At 46.1% G+C, this 23,665-nt stretch overlaps 1 protein-coding gene across 3 annotated transcripts in view; it reads left to right on the forward strand.

The window, feature by feature from the left end:
• ARHGDIB (Rho GDP dissociation inhibitor beta) overlaps positions 1 to 11,788 on the forward strand; it is a 53,933-nt gene extending 42,145 nt beyond the window's left edge. For all 3 annotated transcript variants that reach the window (XM_086958085.1, XM_086958091.1, XM_086958100.1), the window contains exons 5-6: positions 7,753 to 7,816; positions 10,389 to 11,788. In XM_086958085.1, the coding sequence (XP_086814211.1) occupies positions 7,753 to 7,816; positions 10,389 to 10,588 (264 nt within the window). In that variant the 3' untranslated portion in view covers positions 10,589 to 11,788. The remainder of the gene's footprint in view (positions 1 to 7,752; positions 7,817 to 10,388) is intronic.
• The last annotated feature ends 11,877 nt before the right edge of the window (positions 11,789 to 23,665 follow it).

Consider the following 23,665-nt stretch of genomic DNA (forward strand, 5'->3'; position numbering starts at 1 on the left):
TCTTAACTCTCATCGAAACCGGTGGTATGTGTAGCAGCCCCACATCGGTATCACCTGTCTCCCACAAAGTAGGTGGCACATCAACAAATTCAGCAGGGAGAGGCGCATCCTTGGACAAACACTGTTTAGCACCAACTACATCTGCGTCCTTTATCATATAAATACCTGTACAAACCCATCAAATTCTCACCACAATTAGATGTCTACAAAAATGGTGAATCCACAGTAAAGACACCAATAGTCCATGCAAGGGGTCTTGAAATGGAGCTTACAACCAGTACACCAGAAAAACCTACTGAAACATGGCCAGACAGGGCTGCCCCAGGGACCATATTTCGAGAAATTGAACTTTTTGTCACACCTGTATCCACCAAAAATTCCTTTGTCGAACCGTGCAGTTCCACTGTCACATAAGGGCCATGTTGGTGTACAGGTATGGAACTGGTCCCCCACTCTGTCCCCGGCTATCCTAGCTGTAAGACATTCCTAAGGCTTCATCCATATCATAATCATCATGATAGTACTGTCCATCCCAAGGGTCCTCAAAGTTATTATCAGAAAGACCCTATGCCGCTGCAGCGTTCTGAGCCCTGTCAGCCCCACCTGCTCCATGACCCCATCCACAAGAACCTATTCCTCTAGGGACCGCCGCCTTCTGCAAAAGCACAGAGCACTCGCTATGTCAATGACCCTCCTCTTTACAATACGCACACTGATTTGGCCCCAGAGGCGTTGTGTTTGGCTACCTACTAGTAATTGAGGGCCATGTTTAAAATAACAGAATGGGACGAGGTGGACCAGGTACTTTCAGAAGCCTGCAATCGAGTCAGTTTCAGGAAGTAAATTAGAAACCATTCTATTAACAACCAACCAAACACCATAGACCCCCCTCCATAGACAAATCATGCCCACTGTAATCCAAAAATGTATCCTCCAACGAGTATAAAAATCAGACACACTCTCATCTTTCTTTTGTCTACAAGCCGACAATGTATCCCAGTACACTTTTCTCGGTGGAATAAGTGAATACATATTGGTAACATGTGGCCTGGCAACGCTAAAATTTCCACTTGGGGCTTATCATCTGGTTTTCTCTCCTGGTCCCATGTTTTAATTTGATCCCAAGTACCACCCACCTCCGGAACATGATCTAGAGTATGAACCTGCCTCCAAATATCAACCGGAACAAGAAAACCAAAAAACATTTCAATATCAGCTAGTCATTACTGTTGAGGAAGCAGTTTCAGTCAGTTCCTTATAATAAGCAGTAGGATTTTTTCTAGAATCGGGCAAATGAGTCTTAAGGAACAAAACCTCACTTCTTTTCCAAGGAGTATAAACCCATTGTTCCTGAAACCTGGCCGCCACTGCAGCTCGAATAACATTACCAAGTCGGTCCGTCAACTCCGGGATCTCTGGGTGATATATAGGATAAACTTCTCGCATTGGAAACTGACACACTGTAGTTGGACTCTTATCATGCAACCTGCCCCTATAGGCAACTAATGTGGTAATGTTACTAAGAACTTCATCTGGGTCCATACTGTTAGTATACACACGATCTTTAATCTCAAAGAACATTTGCAGCACAGCATTCCCAAAGTGTTGGTTCCAAAGACCAATTAACCTTAGAAGACATATGCTTAACAGCATGCTGCTGTATAAAAGGCTCATCATCTTTCATCACATCCCAGACATCCTCCACACTGTAAATGAGATTCCGACCCCACTGTGCAGGTTCATTAGCTACCACCTTCTCTTCACCCCCACCACAGACTGTACGAGAGGACCCAAATGCTCCTTAAATTTTGCCAAGTCTCTATCCTCAAACCCACAAACTGGTATCTCGGTGCCTACAAATGTCGGGGATGATGAACCATAGATGGAGAAGCAACAGAAGTAACAGGCACAATTGTCTCTTGCAGTTGCATTGCAGGAATAAGGGCTGGAGACAAGGCTGCTGAGACAATAGGTGTGTCAGGACTACTAACAATTCCTGTTGCCACAGACGGCAGGAAAAAATATAAGAAGGAGAAACCGAAGCCACAGCCATTGAAACGACAGCAGTTGACACAGGAACAGAGAGGCCAGCCTTAACAGACAGCTGTGATAGCACAGGGACAGTAGGATATATCCTTTGTGGAGCATATGGGGGTCGGGTGTCCAAAAATTCTTTCACAAAAGTATCAGTTTCCTCCTGAGCCAAATAGGATTTATCAATATGTAATCAAAAGCTTCTATCTTCGCATTCAACTACTTTTCTTGTTTTTCTCTGTCATATGCCACAGCTTTCTGAGTCAATGTCTGCATTTTCCCTTTCCGGGCTTCTTTCTCAGACTTCCGTCGTTTCTGCCTAGCTGCCTTCTGCCATGTTCTGAGGGAATCAAACCTAGACTGTCTACTTTGTCTTTTAAATAACTGTTCCTGTAAATACCCAATCTTTTCTTCATCTAAAGTGACCGTTAACGATTGCAAAAGCTTTTATCCCAAAGACGGTCTTCAGACTGTACCAAATGCAAACCAAAATTGTACCATATCCACAAAGAGCCAAAACAAACTCCCCTGTTATATGCAGGTCAAACAAACTAATTCTCCACTGCCGACTCTTCAGACCAATTGGTCAGATCCAAGTGTTTTGCAGTTTAGGACTCCAGTCGAGATGACCGCTGGGTGAGGCACTGGGCGGAAGGGGCACCTGCAAGCAATCAAGCCATCAATGCTCCTCGTACAGGGATCCCTGAACCGTCAGTCCGACCCGACAATGGCCTCGAATGAAGAGTTGGCCAGACAGTAGAGAATACAAACCAGTATCTATTTATTCAGGTACACTCAGAGTGGAGCCCAGTCGGTTAGGAGTGCTGCAGAGTAACTGACATCTGCAAGCATAAAGATCCATTATGTACATTTCAGGATCAATGAAAGCACACCCACAATGGAATTTTCCAGGCAGATGCAGCTGAACAGAGAAATACAAGGAGTAAGTTTTGATTCTGAAGCTGGGCACATACCATCAGTCAGGTCATTCTGCCCGTGCCCGCCACTAGACAAATGGGAGAAGGCCTCTATCTAAATGGGAAAGGTATGCTCTAATAAGAACAGTGCATTCACAAGTGTAGCAAAACTCAGCTTTAAAGAAACATAACCTAGAAAAGGCTGTTTCTCGTAAGTAGCAAAGGATTAGTTTCAATCATGATTCAAAATAGCACCCAAATACAAAATGGTGCCGCATATGCTAACTTACATAGAGCAATACCAAAATCACTTAAATTCTAACACAGCAGGCCACTACATTCCTCCCAAAATGTATTAAAACAAAAACAAGTCCAACCTATGGAAATAAAACTATGCACACAAGGCACCACTTTGCCTCTCAGTCTTGAGAGGCAGCCCACAGGACAATTGTGGACAGGTGCAGCTGGGAGCACCCGGGCATCTAACCACATGTCCTTAATTTAACCAGCTACCACTGGGCATGAACACTGTGTAGATGGAGCCTGGTTCGTTGGCAGCTTGTTGGTTGGATCAGTGTCCACTTACGCACTGTTGGATGGGCATGCGTGCTCTCACCGTAATACTGTTGGTATCAAACAGTTCAACCATGGTGCATCGGGCGTTGGTGGAGACCCACATCATAGTCTTCTCTTGGGGCATGTGCTCACTGTGATGACAAGTCTTGCCAGGGGTGCCTCAGTCTCTTGGTGCTTTGCAGGTGCAAGGCTCCACCCTGGTGATGAGGTGCTCCTTCTCTGGACTGGGCGATGCACATGGCAATGATGATGTGGTTGCCATTAGACCTGGACAACTGGTGTTGATGACTTGCCTGGAGTGAAAATGACTTGGGGACTTTGCAGCCATGTAGCTCGGTGTTTTTACTGGTGCTGTTCCTCTCCCGTGGCATTTGAGGTCGTGAGCAGGGATGCCATATGACTCAAATTGCCAACGCTCTTGAACTGACGTAGTGGGAGTGACACAGTTTGCGCTTGCTGGTGGCTTACATGTGGTTCTCCCATTGAGCTGTTTCCAGGGACATCACTCCACCTTGGTGGCTGTTTTGTGTCTGCGAATGCACTCTTTTAGTGGTGGGAGTCCTCATACTATCCCCTTGTTGATCCCTCTAACGAATCTGTGGTTGTCCGGTTCTTCGGGGTGACATGAATGTCACACTTTTTTTCTTTGTGATGTGGCGTCGTGCCACATTCTCTTCATCGTGTTGCGGTGGTAGCCGTTTGCCACTTGGGGATGTGCGACTCTCGACATGCCTGTAATGGGCCAATGTGCGACACAGTCTTGGCAGTGTTGGGGGCACTCCCTGCTTAGTCTTTGGCCTACTGCAGGACTGTACTTCTGCAGTTAAGATGTAGACGCTCATCCTGCACTCAGGCAATGCTAGGCCTTTACTCCCCTCTTTTCTCCGGGGAGTGCTGGGCATGTGCAGCATCTCATTTGCAGGCACCTGGCGGGCAACCAGGCTCTTTGTGTAACTTGCTTTGTTTCTGTGAGGGTGCCCTTGCTCTTTTTGTGGTGGTGGCAATTCATCTCAATGAGGCATGCAGTGCTGTCTTCTATACTGTGCATGTGCAGCACACAGTATTCTTTGTGGCTTGCTAGCTATCCAGCAGAGCTTCTTTGCTGTGGTATACATTATGTTATGTTATGTTAACAAAGTTTTGTATAGCGCTTGTACACCCAGAGGTTTCATGGTGCTGGCTGACAGATGCTAAGGTGATAAAAGAGAATTAAGCATGAGCCTGGGTGAACAGCCACGTTTTAAGTTGTTTCCTAAATATCAGAAGGTTGGTGCAAGAGCGGATTTCTGAGGGAAGGAGGTTCCATAGTTTGGGGGCAAGAGTGGCAAACCTGCGGCCTCCCTGGCGTTGAAGTTTATGAGGGGGGAATGGTCAGGAGATTTTGATTGGCAGACCGGAGGTTACGAGAGGGATTGTATCTGGGTAGGAGGTTGTTGATAAATTGAGGGCTGTGGGCATGAAGGGATTTGAAGATGATACAGGCTGTTTTAAATGTGACTCGGTGGGAAATGGGGAGCCAGTGAAGTTGTTTTAATAGGGGCCTTGCTGACTGCCAGCGTGGCAGTCGATGAATCAGTCTGGCTACCTGATTTTGAGCCATCTGGAGGCGCTTACTGAGGGCGATAGGAAGGCCCAGATAGATAGAATTGGCGTAATCCAGGTGTAATAGTACAAGAGCTATCACCACCTGGATCAGGGCTGGCTGGGTGAGCATCCGGCTTATCTTCCTGATCTTACGAAGGTGGAAGAAGCATGTAGACACAACTGTGCTCACTTGGGTTTTTAATGACAAATCTTTGTCAATGAACACCCCAGACTTTTGATGGAGGCAGAGGGAGTGGGAGGGGAGCCAAGCTCTGATGGCCAATAGTGCGGGCCTCAGAATAGTTGGCTTTTACCATTAAGGACCAGTTCAGTCTTACCGGGGTTTAATTTCAGCTGATTGGAATCCATACAGTGACGGATGTGGAGCATAGTGCTCTGAAACTCCTGGATGGATTCGGAGGTGTTATCATTGGTGAAGATGAGTTGAAGATAGTCAGCATAGTTGAAGGGGACCACTTTGAATGTTTTGAGGGACTGAATCGGGGGGAGCATGTAAAGGTTAAACAGGAGAAGGGACAGCGAGGAACCTTGAGGGACCCCTCAGGAGGTATGAAGTTTAGGGGCTGAGAAAGGGGCAAGGCAGACAGCTTGGGTACGGTCGCTGAGGAAGGACCTGATCCAACTATGGGCTGAGTTGCAGATACCGGCCTGTTTGACACGGTCGAGAAGGATGTTATGATCGACCGTGTCAAACGAAGCCGAAAGATCTAGTAGGACCAAGGCATGGGGGATTCCTCTATCTGCGTTGTGGCAGAGAGAGTCCAAGACAGCAGTGATAACTGTCTCAGTAGAGTGGGCGGGTCGAAATCCAGCTTGGAAGGGGCCCAGGAAGTTGGATTGCTCGATGAAGTTTGAAAGGTGTGAGGTAACGTGGGCCTCCAGTACCTTAGCCAGGTAGGGGAGGAGGGAAATTGGCCTGTAATTGGAGGGAGTGGAGGGGTCGGCCCCTGTTTTTTTTAAAAGGGGTACAATGACCGCCTCCTTAAAGGTTTTGGGGACCACGCCTTGGGATAGTGACGCATTAAGAAGTGTCAAGATCGGAGGTTATCGTGCATGGCTTTGTTGGGAGAGCGCTGCTCTTTTCTGCCCCTCACGCTGGGACAAACGGTGGCAGGTTGGGGTAGCTCCTCACCACGCAGGGGTGTTGCGTGGGCCCTGGCATACGTTGCTGTGCACGTTCGTTGATGTTTTGACTGAGGCACTCGTTTCTGCCTGACTGCGCTGCTCGCTTTGCACAGTCCCTCAGCAGGCGAACGGTGGAAGGTGTAGTGAGGTGCTGGGGATCACCATTTTCTCTAGTGCCTTTATCGGCAACTTCCCCCCCACCCACAGTCTGAGCATGCATGAATAAATAAATACACAAGACCACTTTTGCTACGGGAAATATTGCTGCAGGTTTATTCCTTACAAAAGTATGCAATATGGTGGGTTATCTTACGGGCGTTCCAAAGGCAAGCAGCTGTACCAACCTATGCTGCCCCGCCCACCTGATGAGCCAGCACTGTGGGACACCTAATCAGTGCAACACCTTTTTGTGATCCTCCTCCTCCGGATCATGTGACACATTGGTCTCTTATTACTAACGCCCTTTTCAGTGCAAAGCGTAGCAGGGCAAACCCCCGGTTGGTCAGGCCCCCAACTGCCCGAAGGACTAACCGGGTGCAGTCACAGTTTTCCAGGAACCTGCCCTGAGGCTCCTGGTCTTTGGCTCTGGCACCCCTACTGTGCTGCACAGGGGTACTCTTACTGTACCGTCTGCTTCCAGATCGCCCTGTAATTCCGCCTGCAACAAAAAAGAAAACATGTTCTACGTACATTGCCTGCCAACCCCACGCCAAGTAAGCCGTAGGGTGGGAGACGGCGTGTCTGGTGCAAAGAAGATGCCAGAGAGGTGGGGGAGGTATAAGTACCCTTCACGACCTCTGTCCGGCGGAAGTGACGCGCCTAGCGTGCCAAAGCGAAGGACTCCTTCCTGAGTTCAACCCTTTGGCCAGTAAGGTGGCGTTTGTGCTCAAATAGCACTAAAGGCCCGCCCGTTGGAATGGTCCCCTGTGGGGGACACAGACAGCCGCATTTCATACAGTCCGTGTGCTCATCCTCGTCTTGGGGCAACGTGTGGGCAGTTGCCGCAGTGTCTACGGTAGTTTCTCTACCTTCTGCATGGCTGATGAGGAGCGAGCCGGCACATCACGTGGGGTCAAATCTCTTGTCACCATTGTAAGATCGTGTGCCCTAGGTCCGCATGTTATAGAAATAATTGACGCAGACACCATGGGTATGCTTAATTAACTGGCCATGAGTACATGCACTTGGGCCCTTTTGTTAGCAGGCGCACGTCCCTGTGGTGGATGTGTGTGTGTGTGTGTGTGTGTGTGTGTGTGTGTGTGTGTGTGTGTGTGTGTGTGTCTGCGTGTCCTGCGTGTCCTGCATGTCCTGCGTGTCCTGCCCTCAAGGGAGTGGCTGGTAAACTTGTGCCAGCAGGACACTACAGACTCAACGCGAGGAAGAGGGCAAAGTAGGTGACCCGTCAAGCCTAAGTGGTGTGCCTAGAATCTTCCATGTGCTTGGCTCCCTTTTCTACTCACTGATTAACCTTTATAACCTTTACTTCTGGTTTCAGGTCAATAAGGAGATCGTGTCGGGGCTGAAATATGTACAGCACACCTATCGGACTGGGGTCAAAGGTGAGTGCCAATGGGTATCAGCATTAACGGCCGGCCAGGAAAGAATGTAGAGTTCAGTGGCACTGGGGCCCAGAGGCATGAGGGCACAACGGAACCCTGATTATTGCTGTCTTTGCCTACCCAGCATGCGGCCAGGGTCCTGTTTTCCTTGCCTTTACCAAGGTCCTTGGCGCCGTATTTACACCACTGGTAGGATGTGATCAGGGATCATGGATTATAGCGAACTGGGGTTGCAAATAAGAATGGTGTTGGGGCTTTTTCTGGTATAGGAGGGTGAATGCACAGCTCAGTGTGAATGGTGCTAGGTAGTCACAGATCAGTAAAGGGTGGGATACCAGGACACAGTAGCTACCAACTCGAAGTCAAATGGGCCAGGCATTGGTCTGGTAGCCCCGGTACCATCTCCAGGCTGGGGATGGTGGTCACTGTTCCTGACTGCTGGTCAAACAAGTGAAGGGTTGAATGCCTCAGATCCACAATGGAGGCTCAGGGTAAAGCACAGCCAATGAGCAGGCTCGATACATATTTAGGCCACCACCGCAAACCCATAGGAGGTCAGGCTGAACATGAGTCTAGCTACTAACACTGACCCCCACCCATGGGTGGAGTCCTTGGAGCAGTAGGACACTGTCGGGGCAAGGCCCAGGTAGATCAGTATGGTGAAGAGGTCATGAAGAAAAAACACAACTGGGCTGGAAAAGTATCATTTATTCCCCCACCACATGATTATGAAGCTGTACTCACTAGTTCATGAAATGGCAGGAAATTATTTCATGACTTTCTTTTAATAGTCTTTTTTTACTACAAGTGGATTTTAATGATATCCACAACATCATATAGAAAGATACAAAAACTAACACTAATCACATACCCTTGCATGGAGGTAATAGTTTGCTGACATTCACACAGTACACAATTTGTGTTCTGAAAAGTATATGGAAACCAGCATTGCCAATAGGTCTCAACTTTAATTTGTGGGCACACACCCATTGGCTTTGCCAGTGCTCATGTACTTTGTGATACTTCATCTCCAGAAGCATTGGGTTTTGTCATTAAGTCTAACAAAGCATTCCAAGAGTGCCAATGGTGTATCCACAGGAATGTGCACGGACCGACGACCATCTTGGAATGATTCTTGTTAGACTTTGACAAACAAACATTCCAGGATAGCCGCCCATGTGTGACCATGTACGACCTGGTTTGAAAAAAAAAATATTGCCACGTAGACAGTTCAGGGACAGGAAGGGGAGGGGTGGAAGAGCCGGCGAAGTGGAAAGGGGAAAGATCGAGCAGATTCTAGAGAGCAAGGGAGAGCTCAGGAAGGGTGAGTAAGCATTGGACAAGAACGGGATCAGGGGAGAGAGTGAACAGAAGAGTGGAAGACAGCTGGGGCGATTAGGTTTGGGAGAGCGTTAGACACATGGATAAGGATGACATACTAATGGCAGAACTCTCCTACAGATTTGTTCCCATCAAACCATGAAAAATTAACACAGTAAAATGGGACCAAAAAAGTTCCTGATGTGACAAGTGCAGGAATAGATATTTACACCAATGAAAATTGGTAAGAAAGCAATACTCCACAGTGCAGGCGACATCAAAAACTGACAGCAAAGCCACCAACTGAATAACAAGAGCTGAATCAACTATGCAATTAGCAGCATGAAGCACACCCACGCCAGCTTTATATTATATTGTAAACACTAAGGGCCTTACTCACGAAGATAAACTTAGTTTTGTGTAAGTTTATGATTTTTTGTAATTCGCAAAGCAGTTTTATAAGAAGTACCTTTATGACTGCCTATTTTTTTATGTGCAGTCTCCACAATCGTGAAGATGCTACTCATAAAATTACTTTGTGAATTATATAAAAATCGAAAACTCATACAAAAATTTACTTCTACCTTTGTGAATCAGGCCCATAGTCTTTGACAACAGACTACTAAAGCTGTCTGTAGTTGAGACCTAAAACATGCAAATATAATATCTACATACACTACTAGCTTCTAACCTTACATCCTGCGTCCACACGTGCTCACTAAATATCTCAACATGTTTCATCCAATCTTCTCTTGTGTCAGACTTCCTTAGTGGACTCTTTATGTCCTGGAACTATAGTCTTGTGAGGCATTATTTAATAAATTATGCCTTTAGTTAGTGGCTCAGTATGGTGGACAAGCTTTTATTTTGAATGTTGAGTAGGCAGTAATGGGTGGGTGGTAATGGTGCAAGTATGGACTCGGGATGCCAAAGTATCTGGTGAGCAGTCACCTGAGGAAGGTAAGATCGGTTGAGAGGATCCCACTGATTTTAGAAAGGAGTTGTAAAAGCATTAAGTGATCAACTCCAAGACTCAAGTCATGACCACTTTGTGACTGAGTACTTGGTCACCAGAATTTCCCAGTGGTCTTGAGCGTGAGGCATAGGTGTTGGAGAATATCTTCATATTGGTCTGTGGTTCAGGTGGTATCTGCTACATTAAGGCTGGTAGTGAGTTGTAGAAATGCTGATTGGATCATGATGTACTGCAGAACTGTTAATGACAATCCCTCCACTTTCTCTCTTTCCTCAGTGGACAAAGCTACCTTTATGGTGGGCAGTTACGGGCCACGACCAGAGGAATATGAGTTCCTGACACCAGTGGAGGAGGCACCCAAAGGCATGATCTCACGTGGAACTTACCACAACAAGTCCTGTTTCACTGACGATGACAAGCATGACCACCTATCCTGGGAGTGGAACTTGTCCATCCGCAAAGAATGGACTGACTGAGGACAGCCCCTCAGTCTCACCACGCAGACATCCCAGCAAGAACACCACATTCTGTCTGTCCATTAAAGGCCCCATATCTGTCTGTGCACCAGAGATGCTGTTATCTGTCTGTCCATCAAAGATGATGATTCTGCCTGTCAATGAAATATGCTGTGTCCTGTCTGTCCAGCCCCTTGTTTGTCCAACAGAGATACTATATTGCATCCATCCATCAAAGACGCTATGCAATGTCTTGTCGGTAATCCACAAACTCCTTTCATTGTGTCCACCAAATCTTCTGTTTTGATCAGTGATCAGGACAATGTCCTGCCTGCCCACCTAAGGCATCCTATTGTTTTCTATGACCTAGTGGCCATTCCATCCTGACTAGTAGCCAGGGTCATCTATATGTCCTGGCGCTTTTTTCAGGACTCCTTTTTTACATCCTCAGTCACTCCCAGGACTCGGGTTCATTGTAGTACCCTCCAGAGGTACATAGGCTCTTCATACCCTATTCCTCTTCACATCCGGTAATATAAGGCATGTGAAGTTGATACTCGACTTGATCTGCATTAGTGCACTCCACTCCATTGCACTCCAGAGACTGTGCTGTGCCCAAGACATTACTGATCATACCCACACTGCAGCCATAGACGGTGCCGTACACTGCTGAAATGTGCCACAAAGCTCTGTGGGATCCAAGTAACTGCCCGTTGGCCTTCTATGTACCCTTGACCTACCCTATGGATCAGCGAATGTTCAAATAGACTGGGTTTAGATTGCCTCAGTTATGTATTAATGTGCATACATATTTGTAAGGGTTAGATATATATCGAAATGAAGCTGCACCCCTGAATATTACAGTGTGTTAAGCAAAAATGCCTTTGGAATGGAATGGATCTTAACTTATCCTGCCTATTATTATCGCTAAAGATAGTGCACCCCTTGCCTACATTTTGTCATATCTCTACCCCAGTCAATCGCCTCCAAATAGTCCTAGGAGAATGTAACCGCTTGCCACACTTAAACATGCACTTCCTCTAACTCCATGATTTTACTGCAATGGGAGGAACCAGTCAATTACATGATGTCCACCAAACTCACTAAGTGCTTCGGATACTTTAGTCGGCTACTAGTCCGCTCATCCTGTCTTTACTATACCCGTCTCAACATGGCACAGTGTTCGTGAAAATAAAGAGATTGCTGCTTATTTTCCACCAATGTGTTGTGGTATTCTTAGTTTCACAACCGGAGGGCCATGATGTTATATTGTTATGTTATTCAGAATTGATGAGCGCACTATCACCTTGGAGGGTATCCTGGTGTTGCACAGGTGTGAGTCTAGGCTCACCTAGTGCCTTGTGGGACTAGTTCAAAAAGCCAGGTCTTCAACTTCTTGTGATATTTAAGAAGTGAGGAGGAGGCTCTAATTAGTAGTGACAGGGTCGTTTCATGCTTTAGGAGCGATGAAGATTAAGGCTCGACTGCCAGATCTGATTTTTTTTGTATTTGTAAGAGTCTGTAGTAATAACCCTACAGAGCCAGGTTTGTATCATGAAAGTTTTATTGTAAGGTACATAGGTAGAAACCACCCCGAGCTGCTGGCCATGTAGACACCATACGCCTCAGCTCTTCCAACTCCTAATCTGTTCGAACCCACCTCTTTTATCCTACAGGAGTGTTATATAGTGGGCGTCACGAGGCAGTGAGGAGCCCAGACTACTGCATGGGTCTTTTCCTTTCATAAGAAAACATTTTCCGCACAGCTTTTCAATATACTAATTTAAACTATTAAAACATGTCAACATATATGTAAAAGCACCAAACATGGAGACTATAGTTCACCCAAAAAAGTGACTAAGTAGAAATAAATTAAACCATATTGATAATACAGTACCTGACATAGAAGCAAATCAAGTCATCGACATTAGTAAAAAAACTAAGAAGCTTGTTTGCATAACCTATTGGAAACCAAATCTGCAATAAATATCAAAAGGGAATTACTGCGGATCACCTCACCTGAAGTCTACTCTCTTGGACACTCCTCCGCACAGGTTGAGATTCATCCTGTTCACTGCATCTTTGTTCACAGTTTTTTGTTAAATTGTTACCATGTTCAGAATTACCCTGTGGAGACACGTTTTTTCCAACAATGGAAATTTGCAACTTATCCTGTCTGTGTAAAACTTTTAGTACTCAAGCAAGATTCCACCAATGACAACCCTCAACACAAAAGACACTGCAACATATTTTGTCAGCCACCACAGGTTCGGAGAAATTTGCATCCCCTTTCTTTTTTCATATCATAATTTGTACATTATTTCTCATAAGCATGGTAAAACCTTCAATCAGCCACGGTCTGTACAGGTAATAGCGGTGGGGCTAGGTAAGGGGAGATTTCGAGGGACGATGCAGAGGGAAACATAATTATTTAATTCATTTTCCCTCTGATCCGTCCCTCAAAATCCCCCCCTTACGGGGCCCTTTCGCTGTTACCTGCATGGACTGCGGCTGCTTTCAATAGACACTTTCTGTTTCAACAATCTTCACATCCATGCAGGTCTGAATGGAGTTGTAGACTTCCTACCCTTAAGCAGCTTGAAGGGGGAGATGTTGGTTGATGCTGGAGACGTGGTCCTGTAGAACCACAACATGGTTTGCATCGCTGTGTTCACAAGATACCCTATTATACAAAGCCCAGCCTAGACTCACTGCCAACACACAGCTGAAATGCTCAAGTAGACCGTTGGTTTGGAGGTAATAGAGTGAGCTTGTGAAGAAGTGTGGCTCACTGGTTAGAGCAGGCAGACCCTGAAGCAGAGGTCAGACCCAGGACCAGGGTTCAATTCCCGACGCGGCAGGGTCTTGAGCTCAAATGTCCATGGACTCGATAATTCTCGCTTCGGTGCCTGACCTGATCATGGGTTCACACTCTGCGACTCTGGGCAATAGCTTGCTTAATTTCCACAACGGCCCCCCTGCGGCGGGATGCCTGGCTTTCACCTTGGGGATGCACTGTAGGGGCTATCTCACAGGGAAAAAGCCAGGACGGGTTCCCAAGGCAAGCGCGGAGATACCCCTTCGGGGGTCGAATCTGGCGCTATATAAGAATATAAATATAATATATATATATAAATATAAATGCCTACTATTGCTAATTTCCAGAAATTATTCTGTGTCAGCTTAAACAAATTGTACTTCATTGTCAAAAACCAAGATTTCTGGAAAACCTTCTCTCCATACATCTTTAAGAAAATGCAGCACTGATTTGGAATATGGTTCTCCAACAAATCGAATCTCTGGCCACTTGGAGTAGTAATCAATGAGAACTAAAGCGTCACATGAATAACTGGGAAGAAAATTGAATGGTCCCATTAAATCAATTCCAAAGTTTGACCATTGCCCAGCGACTCGTTTAAGGGGAGTTAGAGGGGGATTAGACGTTTTCAGAGCTTTGGTCACTTGTTGAGCATACAACGTTTAACCAGCAGATCAACCTCCCTGTCCATCTGCGGCTATAAGAATGCAGAACGTACGCTAAGAATGGTAAATGTGGCTCCCAAATGACCTTCATGGGCACTTTTTATTATCAACATCCTGAGTCTCTTGGGAGGAACCGATTTGTCAATTCTCATAATTAACCCATTCTCCAGACGCTTTACTAAACGGCTGGATACTGAAAGCAAGAGTTTTTTTCCTTAGGCCAACCCTTCTTGATATATTTGGATACTAAGCATAGCCTCTTGACTAGTGGCAGCCTTCCATTCTGCATCTGGAAAGGACATTACTTCCCCACCTTTACTGCTGAAATAATACAACCTTCATCCTCAACGCCATCTTTGACAGATTCAAGTTCACGTTCCTCCTGCTCATGCATGTGCACCTTACTATGAAAACAAAACAGTCTGCCTTGATGTTCCCCCACCCCCTCCCCCAAAAATGAGTTCAGCAACAAACTGAAACTGTAAAAGTCATGTGGAAAACCTGGATGTGTTGTTTTTAAGTGTTACCTCCAACAATAAACACCAATGGCTTGTGAACAATTTGCAACACAAAACGCCTACCTACAGATAGCTCAGAATTTCTCAATGGGCCACCATCATGCTAACAGCTACTTTTCAGTGACCGAATAGTGTAATCCAACATCTTGAAGCACTCTGGAAGACAACACAATGGTGTGTTCTTCCTTCCTCAATCACTGTGTCAATACAATCCCTAATTCTAGGTTGCTTGCATCAACCACCAAGATACATTTGAGTAAGGGATCATACGGCTTGAGAGGCTTGACGACCGTTGACTGAGCCTTCACCCAGTCAAAGGCTGCCTTGCATTTTTCAACCTAACAAAGCTGAACGCTCTTTTTTAGTAGATTAGAAATGGTCTAACCATAAATGAGTAGTCTGGGATAAAACGTGAATAAAATTCTGTCAGTTCAAGGAAAATCCTTAACCTCAACTTTGTCAGGGGGAAGTGGTGCTACTAGAATAGCACTGACTAACCCAGGTTTAGGTTGTATAACCGAACTAGAAATCACATGGCCAAAATACTGTCCTTTCTTTTAAAAATCTACATTTCTCCCTTTTTCAAAACAAAGCACACTGTTGAAAAATGTTGAGCACTTGGTTCTATACTGCATCATGCGTTTGTCGATCATGGGCATATATCAAAACCTCATCCTGAAAGATGGCTACATTTCTAGTCCCCTTGAGTAAAGTAAACATCACCCATTGGAATACTGAAGCAGCTGACTCCAGGCCAGACTGCATGACAGTTCTGATGTGTTTCCCACAGGGAGATGAAAGCAGTAAAATGATGGGATTCCGGATCTAACTCAATCTGGTGGTATGCAGATGCTAAATCAAGCTTGGTTAAAAACTTTGCACCAGTGATTGAGGTCAGTATTTTGTTTATCTTTGAAGAGGATGAGAGTCCACCCATATCTTTTTGTTGAGATCAAAAAGTTCAACACATACCCTCATCTCCCCTATCTTCTTGCATGTCACCCCCAATGGGGAGAGCCAGAGTGATGACTCCACAGTCTCTCAGATGCCTCTTTTTCACGAAGTTTCCAGTTCTTTCTCGAAGTCATCCCTCACACTGAAAGGTACCCCTCTCAATTTGTTTAACGTGTACCACCCTCTTTGATTTTAATCCTGTTCTTAAAAACTTTATTCTTTCCTAGTTCCCTTGAGGAAACCCATGGGACAAGATTTAGCATTTCTTCGACTATGCTGGTGTTTCTGATTGCTAAAACCTGTTCCTGTGCTCCAGACGTTAAAACCATGCTAAACATACCCAGATGGAAGCAAGCAAGTATGTTTAGACCTCTAACTGCCACCTGGATTTTACCTTGAATGTGCCTTCCATTCAAAACCAAAATGTCTTCTAAATAACCTAGCAACTAAATCCTATGTTCTTCATCAGTCTCTGGTGATCGGTCTGGAGGTAAGAATGGTTTGTCTTGCGTAATCATGGTGATGCTCGCACTTGAGTAACCAGTACACGCAAGTCTTTGTCTCCAACTTGAATATCTACATAGGGATCTACACACTCAGCCATATCACCACTTTTCACTTCACAGTCACACACCGCAAAGATCATATCTTGCATTTCACTAGTAAGATCTTCAGAATCACTCTCCTTGTCTTCAGACACCACAGCTTCCTTGACCTTCCTTGGTGCCTTGGCAAACCTCAGCAAAATGCCCCAACTTATTACAGATTCCGCACATTTTTTTTAGCTGGAAATGGTTTGCCACATTTTGCATGAGATTGAATCCCACACGTGAAGCATATATCAGTCTGTTTAAAAATTGAATTAGACTGACTGAACGAATTTGTTTGCTGATGTTTTTTCCCTCTTCACCTTTTCCTTGACAGTGAACAGGATTCACATGTTCACTGCTTCTATCATTTAATTCATTAACAGATTTAAAAGATGTTTCAATATTTTTAGCTATTCGAATGGTCTCAAACTACAAGAGGTTACCTAAAGGAAGAAGTTTCTGCCATATACTTTTATTAATACAATGGCTGATGAATTGGTCACAAATAAGTTGGCCACAGAATTTTATCAATTGACATTCAACAACTAGTTTGCATAAAGCAGAGATGCATGTATTCACATTCTTAATGGGGGTTCTGGTTCTCTTAAAAAACGTAGGCCTAGGTACCACTGACCTAGGTGGCACATCTCAAAAGCGTCAAACCACTGCCTCCAGGGAGTGGGTGGCTCCCCTGGATTGGCAAAATTGTCAGGGGTTGAGGGGGAGGAGTGGGGTTTCACTGACTGCAATGTGAAGAGTAATCACAGTAAAATTAAAAATGGGAGAGAATACAATCTCTGTAGGTTGCTGTCCGAGGAAACTGTACAGGTTACTTCAAAGCTTGTATCTCACAACACCTATAAAGGTAGGCACATCACCATGTGTATTATCTAGAATGTATGTACTACCGGTTGTTAAGTGTGCACTTCACTGTTGCTTCAAAACATGAATATGAAAATTAAGTGGTTCATTACGGTCTGCAATTTGCCATAATGGCTCATGGTAGAGCTACAATATCTGTACAACAATACCTCCCAGTTCAAAATGCTGACTTTGTTGTGGTATTCACGTCTAATGCTTCATTATTTAATATGTCTGCCACATTGAAGCAAAATACTCAAAGTACTGTCTTATTCAACATGGCTGCCCCTTTTCAATATAAGTTGTAAACCTAAACCGAGTCCAGGAGATTTATTCCAATATATGATAAGTAAAATGGCAGCCCCCTGTGCATTGCCTACGTTGAGTAAATCAGTTGTGTTGTATTTGCCGATGCGGCTGACCATTAAACATAGCTGCTGCTTAATTGTGTAATGTACTTGACTCACCCCCCCCCCCGCCCCCCCAATGACTCTCTGAGGCAGGGTGTAGTTCGAGGGTTTTGCGTTTATTATTCACAGCAGGAGAGTGCCGGGCGTCCGGTGCTCTCCAAGTGTGCTCGAGAAATCCTTACAAAATGTCTGCTGCGTGCTCCGTCATCATGCAGCGGGCAGCAACTAGAGCGTGACGCTACATATCTCATTCCTTTACATTTAAATGGAAAAGTGAACAGTCTTGTGATACTTCAAGCTATCTCCCAGTTCAAAGTCTCGGAATCTGGCAGGCTTCACCACTGCCCGGCCTGTCCGCGTGCGTCTTACCGGGGTGGTCGAGGCTTTCCAGGGGCTCTCTCTGCCGGGTCTGCCATCTTGTCCTCACTTACCCGAGGACTCTCGCCTCTCGGACTCTCACCTCTCGGACTCTCACCAACCTCTTCCTGATGTTGTCCTGCTATGGGTTTGTCCGCATTATTGAGCTCCGTATTGCTCACTCCTGCCCCAGGACTCGTTTCTCTTTCGTCCGGTGCCACCTCACCCTCCGGTGGGATTTGGTCCTGCGATACTCTCATTCTTTCTTCATTGGTCCATTTCAAAATCTTATTGCATTTGGACATGCTGTCTTGGGACCAGACATTTCCATTGCTGAGCAAGGCTGCTCTATCATACACCTCCTTCACCTGCAAGGGTTGGCTGTATTTAAGTTAAGTTAAGTTAATGACATTTGTTAAGCGCCTGGTTGCACAGAGAACAGTGCGTTCCCGCGCTGACACTCCCACCATCATCTCTTAAGCTAAGCTCACAGAGGATGAGCACTAGGGACAGGGGAGACTATGCAGATTATGTCTTGGGGAAGAGATGGGTTTTCAGCCTCTGTCCGAACCTGGTTTCAGACGGCTCCATCCTCAATTCTATGGGTAGGTCATTCCAGTCTTTACTGGCAAGGTGTCTAAAGGACCGTCCTCCCATCCTTGCTCTGTGTATCCGTGGAGCCACTAATAGCATGCTGCCCATCGATCTCAGAGGGCGTGAGGGACGGTAGATTGGAAGCAAGTCCTGGAGATTTACTGTCCCCTTTCTTTTGTAGCATGGCCAATTTGACTCTGACCCACTCCCCTCTTTCAAGGGAGGCCTCCTTCACATTCCTTCTCCTATTGTAGTGTTCCGAGTATATTCTCTGGACTTTCTCCAAATTATGTTGCACCACTGCTAGTGACTATCTTTTCCTTCCACGCCAGGTTGTCTTTGGTGAAGGGGCCTCTTCCTCTCAAGATCTGGAAGGGGCTGTAACCTGTGCTGGTTGGTGTGATGCGATAGGCCCACAGCATGCTCTGTACTTCTTTTTCCCTGTCCTTGCCCACAGAAATGGCAGCTTGTACTGATCCCATTATGACCCTGTTAAATCTCTCCACCAGACTGTTTCCAACAGGGTGGTATATCGAAGTGTATTTCGTCTTGATTATTGCGCTCCATGAACTTGTGCCACTTTTCTGAGGTGAATTGTGGTCCATTGTCGCTCAAGATGGATCTGGGATTGCCTTCCCTGAGGAATGTGGTGGTGAGGAACCGGAGGACTATTTCTGTGTCCATCTCCTCCTGTATGTGCACCTCGGGTCACTTTGAATATCTGTCGATAAGAGAACACACATATTTTGGAGTGCTCTGGGTATCTAGTATAGGTCCTAGGATGTCTATCAACACTTCCTCTCAGGGATTTGTAGGGTTGGCGAATTTCCCCAAGGATGAATTAAGGGGAGTTAAAGTCTTGTCCACTCTTTGGCACTGGTCGCACTCTCTCACATGTCTCTCTATGTGAATGTCCATTCCTGGCCACCAGTACCATTGTTTTGCTCTCATTTTCGTCTTCACGATCACCAGATGCCCCTCGTGTAGTACAGCTAGCAAATGTGGTATCAATGTTGTCGGGGGAACTACTTTGTCCCTTTGGTACAAGAATATCCCTTGATCACCTATGGGCAGCTCCTCGCGCACCTAATAGAAGTTTCTGAGTGCTGCCCTTAAATGCTTTCTTTTCCGGCCATCCATGCAGCAGGTGATCTTTGACATCTCCAAGGTCAGGGTCCTCTCCATAGGCTTTTATCCATTCTTGGCCACTTATCACACTCTCCGGATCCTCGGTGAAGGCCACTAAGGTTTCGCTCTCCTGCGCACCTGTGGGAGCTTCGTCCATCGCTGAGGCCCTGCTGAGATAATCGGCTACCTTATTTCTTTCCCCTGGGATGTATTCCACGTCGTACCTATAGTCTAGTAACTTCGTCATCTTAGCTATGCGGGGGTTGCACTGGCATGGCCACTCGACGTGAGTACCTTGACTAGAGGTTTGTGATCAGTCTTGAGCTTGAACATCGTGCCCCACAAGAATTGGCAGAACTTCCCCATGGCCCACACTACCGCAAGCATCTCTTTCTCTATGACGCTGAATTTCTGTTCCGTAGGGGATAATGACCTGGACTCGAAGCTCAGCGTCGCTATTTCCCCATCTATCCGTCCCTGCATGAGGACAGCTCCCAGTGTCAGGGTTTACTTCGCGGAATCCAGATGCTACGATAATATGGTCCACCTCCTGATCTCACCAACACACCAGTATAATACAAGGGGTGTTCGAGGGATCAGGCGAGGGACATAAGGTGAGGGAAGGGGCAGCAGTGAATAGGACCTGAAACGAGAAAAGACAAAATATATAAACAGTGCATACAGTCAGCTTCACTCCAAGGATCTCGCTAGGAACAGTTGCATATATATGTGTACCACATGCGACCTGTGGAGTCTCTCTGATGAACAGGCTATCTTTCAAGTATGCTGTGCTCCGAATGCAGCATCTAAAACACAGAGCCCACACAGTTCAATGCTCTGTTCTGCAGATACAAATCATCCAACATGGTTATCATACTCTCACACATACCCAATTTGGAAGTAGTCAACCAAGGCAATAGTTATCACTCCAGGGGGGAATTAAGGTGGGTGAGAGTCAATAAGGTTCCTTCCTTCCCTTGCCAGTCAAAAGATGAGTAAACTAAATCTTAACCCTTTGAACTCATTCATTTCATAAACTTAATACTGGTATTTGTACAGAATTGTATATTCAACTTCATATGCAAATTCTTGACCCAGTCGTTTGCCTAACTGTAGATGCCACTGGTTTCATATTTGTGCAAAGTGTTCATAAATGGCAACGTGTGGCGCCCTGATACCGCTTTGTTCCGCTAAGCAACCAACAAAGGGGTAGATATACACGGTAACCTGTGGCGAAAGGCTACCACCAGGCTCCGCTTTATTAATGTGTGCACACAGAACATACACAGTGACGTATGGCCCCTTGTTACCACCACGCTCCGCTATGTGAAGCGAAAACCAAGATGAAAATAAATACACGGCAGCGTGCGGCGCCTTGTTACCACCACGCTCCGCTATGTGAAGCGAAACCAAGATGAAAATAAATCCACGGCAGCGTGTGGCTCCTTGTTACCATCACGCTCCGCTATGTGAAGCGAAAACCAAGATGAAAATAAATACACGGCAGCATGTGGCTCCTTGTTACCACCAAGCTCCGCTATTAGAAGGATCACAAAATAAGATTACGCACAGTGACGCGTGATGATCCCAACCACTGCGCTCCGCGCAACTATATGCCTCAACAATGCTCACAGGATTCCAGAGCAAAGAACTCCTTGTGGCAAAGTATGCCGGTGCAAATAATCATCCCCCATTTCCTGACAAAATGCAAGGTACAAGGCCAGGCCTACGCGACAGCCGTTGCGGTACTCACGGAACCAGGGAAGATCTCTGAGCAAGAAAGGAGTTGATCCCAACTCCAGCCGCCGGAACGTTCTCAAGTCCTTCAGCCAAACCGCAGCAAAACAGCAAACAGAATTACGCACAGCGACGCCCGTTTTGTGGCGTCTGATGTACTTCCTCCGCCCCATTGCATGACGGGAGTTGTAGTTTGTATGCAAGGTAGGTGCCGTTACGGGACGATCCTGACAGTAGGCCATCCCTCCTAGTGCCTCCTAGGACCTGGCTTTGCTGGATTCCTTTGGTGGAAAGCGCGGACCGCCACAGGGGCATGGACATTGCTACGAGGCTCCCATGTATCATCTTCGGCCGTATACCCCTTCCTGGAGACCAAGTACCACAAAGAGTACCTCCTCAGTTTGGAATCCTTAATACACTTCACCTCATACGCCAGGTTACCATCACACCACACAGGAGGAGGAGCACGCCGTCTAGCAGAGAGGGCTGGTTTGAGCAGATTACAATGAAATACTGGGTGAATTTGTAGAGACACGGGCAGCTTCAGTTTGTATGCAACAGGATTGATCTGCTTCATCACCGTATACGGGCCAATATACCTAGGATGAAACACACTGTGCATTTTAAATCGTATCTTTCTTGTAGACAACCAAAGTCTAGCCCACCTTGTAGGCTGGGCCATCAATTCTGTGGTGATCTGCCCACCTTTTGTATGTTTTTTTGGCTCGTATCAGATGTCCTTGCACCTTCTTATGCCCCCTGCGTAGATACTTTATTTGATCCAGTACTGCCGGTTGAGCTGAAACATCTTCCGGAATGGTAACAGGAAGTATTCTCGCATCGTAACCGTAGTTGGCCCGGAATGGGGAAATGCCCACTGAGCTATGCCAAGCATTGTTATAGGCAAGTTCAGCCATCCATGACAACGTCACCCATGACTCTTGAGCTTCTTTCGCATAGCATCTAAGGTATTTCTTTAGGGACTGATTCAATTGTTCGGTCTGTCCGTCTGTCTGTGGATGGAAGCTTGTGGATAGTGTTACTTCTATGTGCAAGGCCTGGCACCACGTCTTCCGAAAGCGAGCGATGAATTTAGGTCCTCTGTCTGATATTATAACATCCGGAATGCCATGCAGACGGATCACACTATTCAGCAGCAGTTGAGCGGTTTGCCCTGCTGTGGGAAGATTTATACAAGGTACAAAATGCCCCATTTTACTAAGGCTGTCTATCACCACCATGATAGCAGAACATCCTTTATCCAATGGTAACCCTGTGACGAAATCCAGGCTGATGCTTTGCCATAGTCTTTGTGGTGTGGGCATGGGTATAAGCCTGCCTTTCTTTCGGGTAGTAACGTGTTTGGCTCTAGCGCATTCCTCACAACTAAACCCATGACCGGACATCTTTTCACAGTGAACTCCACCAGAAATGTCTTTGTATCAATTGGAGTGTTTTGCTGATTCCCGGATGTCCTGCCAAAGGTGATGCATGACACCACACAAAAAGCCTTTGTCTGTAGGACGTTAGTGGTCAGGTATAGTTTGTTGTCACAGAATGGCAATCCATGCTTCACTGAACGCGATGCGTCTTGTTTGGCCCAGTCTTCCCACATCACGCTTGTCTTGTGCAACCTTATTCCTTCCAAGAACTCCTCCACTCGTACTACACATATCACCTTGGAAGGTTCAATGATGGCGTCCATCACTTGGTTATTACCTGTGCGTTCAAAGCATCCTGTCTTGACAATGCATCAGCTTTACGATTGTCAGCTCCTGGACGGAAGGTGATTACAAAGTTATATTCAGAAAACAAAAGCATCCATCTCATTTGGCGTTGAGAGAGATGCCTCGCTGATTTCATATACTGTAGGTTCCGGTGGTCTGAATATACAGTGACTGGATAGTTTGCTCCCCATAAATATTGTCTCCACTCCTGGAATGCCCTTTTTATCACCAGCAATTCTTTTTCTGCAAGTCTATCCACTAGTCCACTGTCAATAAAGTTAGCAGTGGCTCCTGAGTCAATCATAACCGCGACCTGATGAATGTTATCAACCCATTCAAGACTCGTAAAGAGCACGATGTGTGGTTCGGTATCCTGTACAGCGTTAGTGGCCAATGAAGGAAGCCTCCAAACCTTCTCATCCTCCGCCTCACCCCCTACCACTGCTACTTGAACCGATGCGGAAACGGCCACCTTCTTATTCCGTAACCAAGTACCCGAGTTTTTTGGTTTGGCAGGACAGACTCGCACGTAATGCCCTTTTTTCCCGCAGTACATGCATAATTGCAGCATTCTGCGGGTCTCCCTCTCCTCTTTGGTTAAAGGGGCTCTGATCGCCCCTATTTCCATGGGTTCTGGTGGGATCTCACTACTACCTCCCAGTCTACGAGGCATTCTGTCAGACCTGGAGTAACCTCACCATTTTTTCTTCTCACCACTTCTCTCTGCTATTCTACCATC

This window comes from Lissotriton vulgaris, chromosome 1_1, assembly GCF_964263255.1.
Source record: "Lissotriton vulgaris chromosome 1_1, aLisVul1.2, whole genome shotgun sequence".
Classification (NCBI taxonomy): domain Eukaryota; kingdom Metazoa; phylum Chordata; class Amphibia; order Caudata; family Salamandridae; genus Lissotriton; species Lissotriton vulgaris.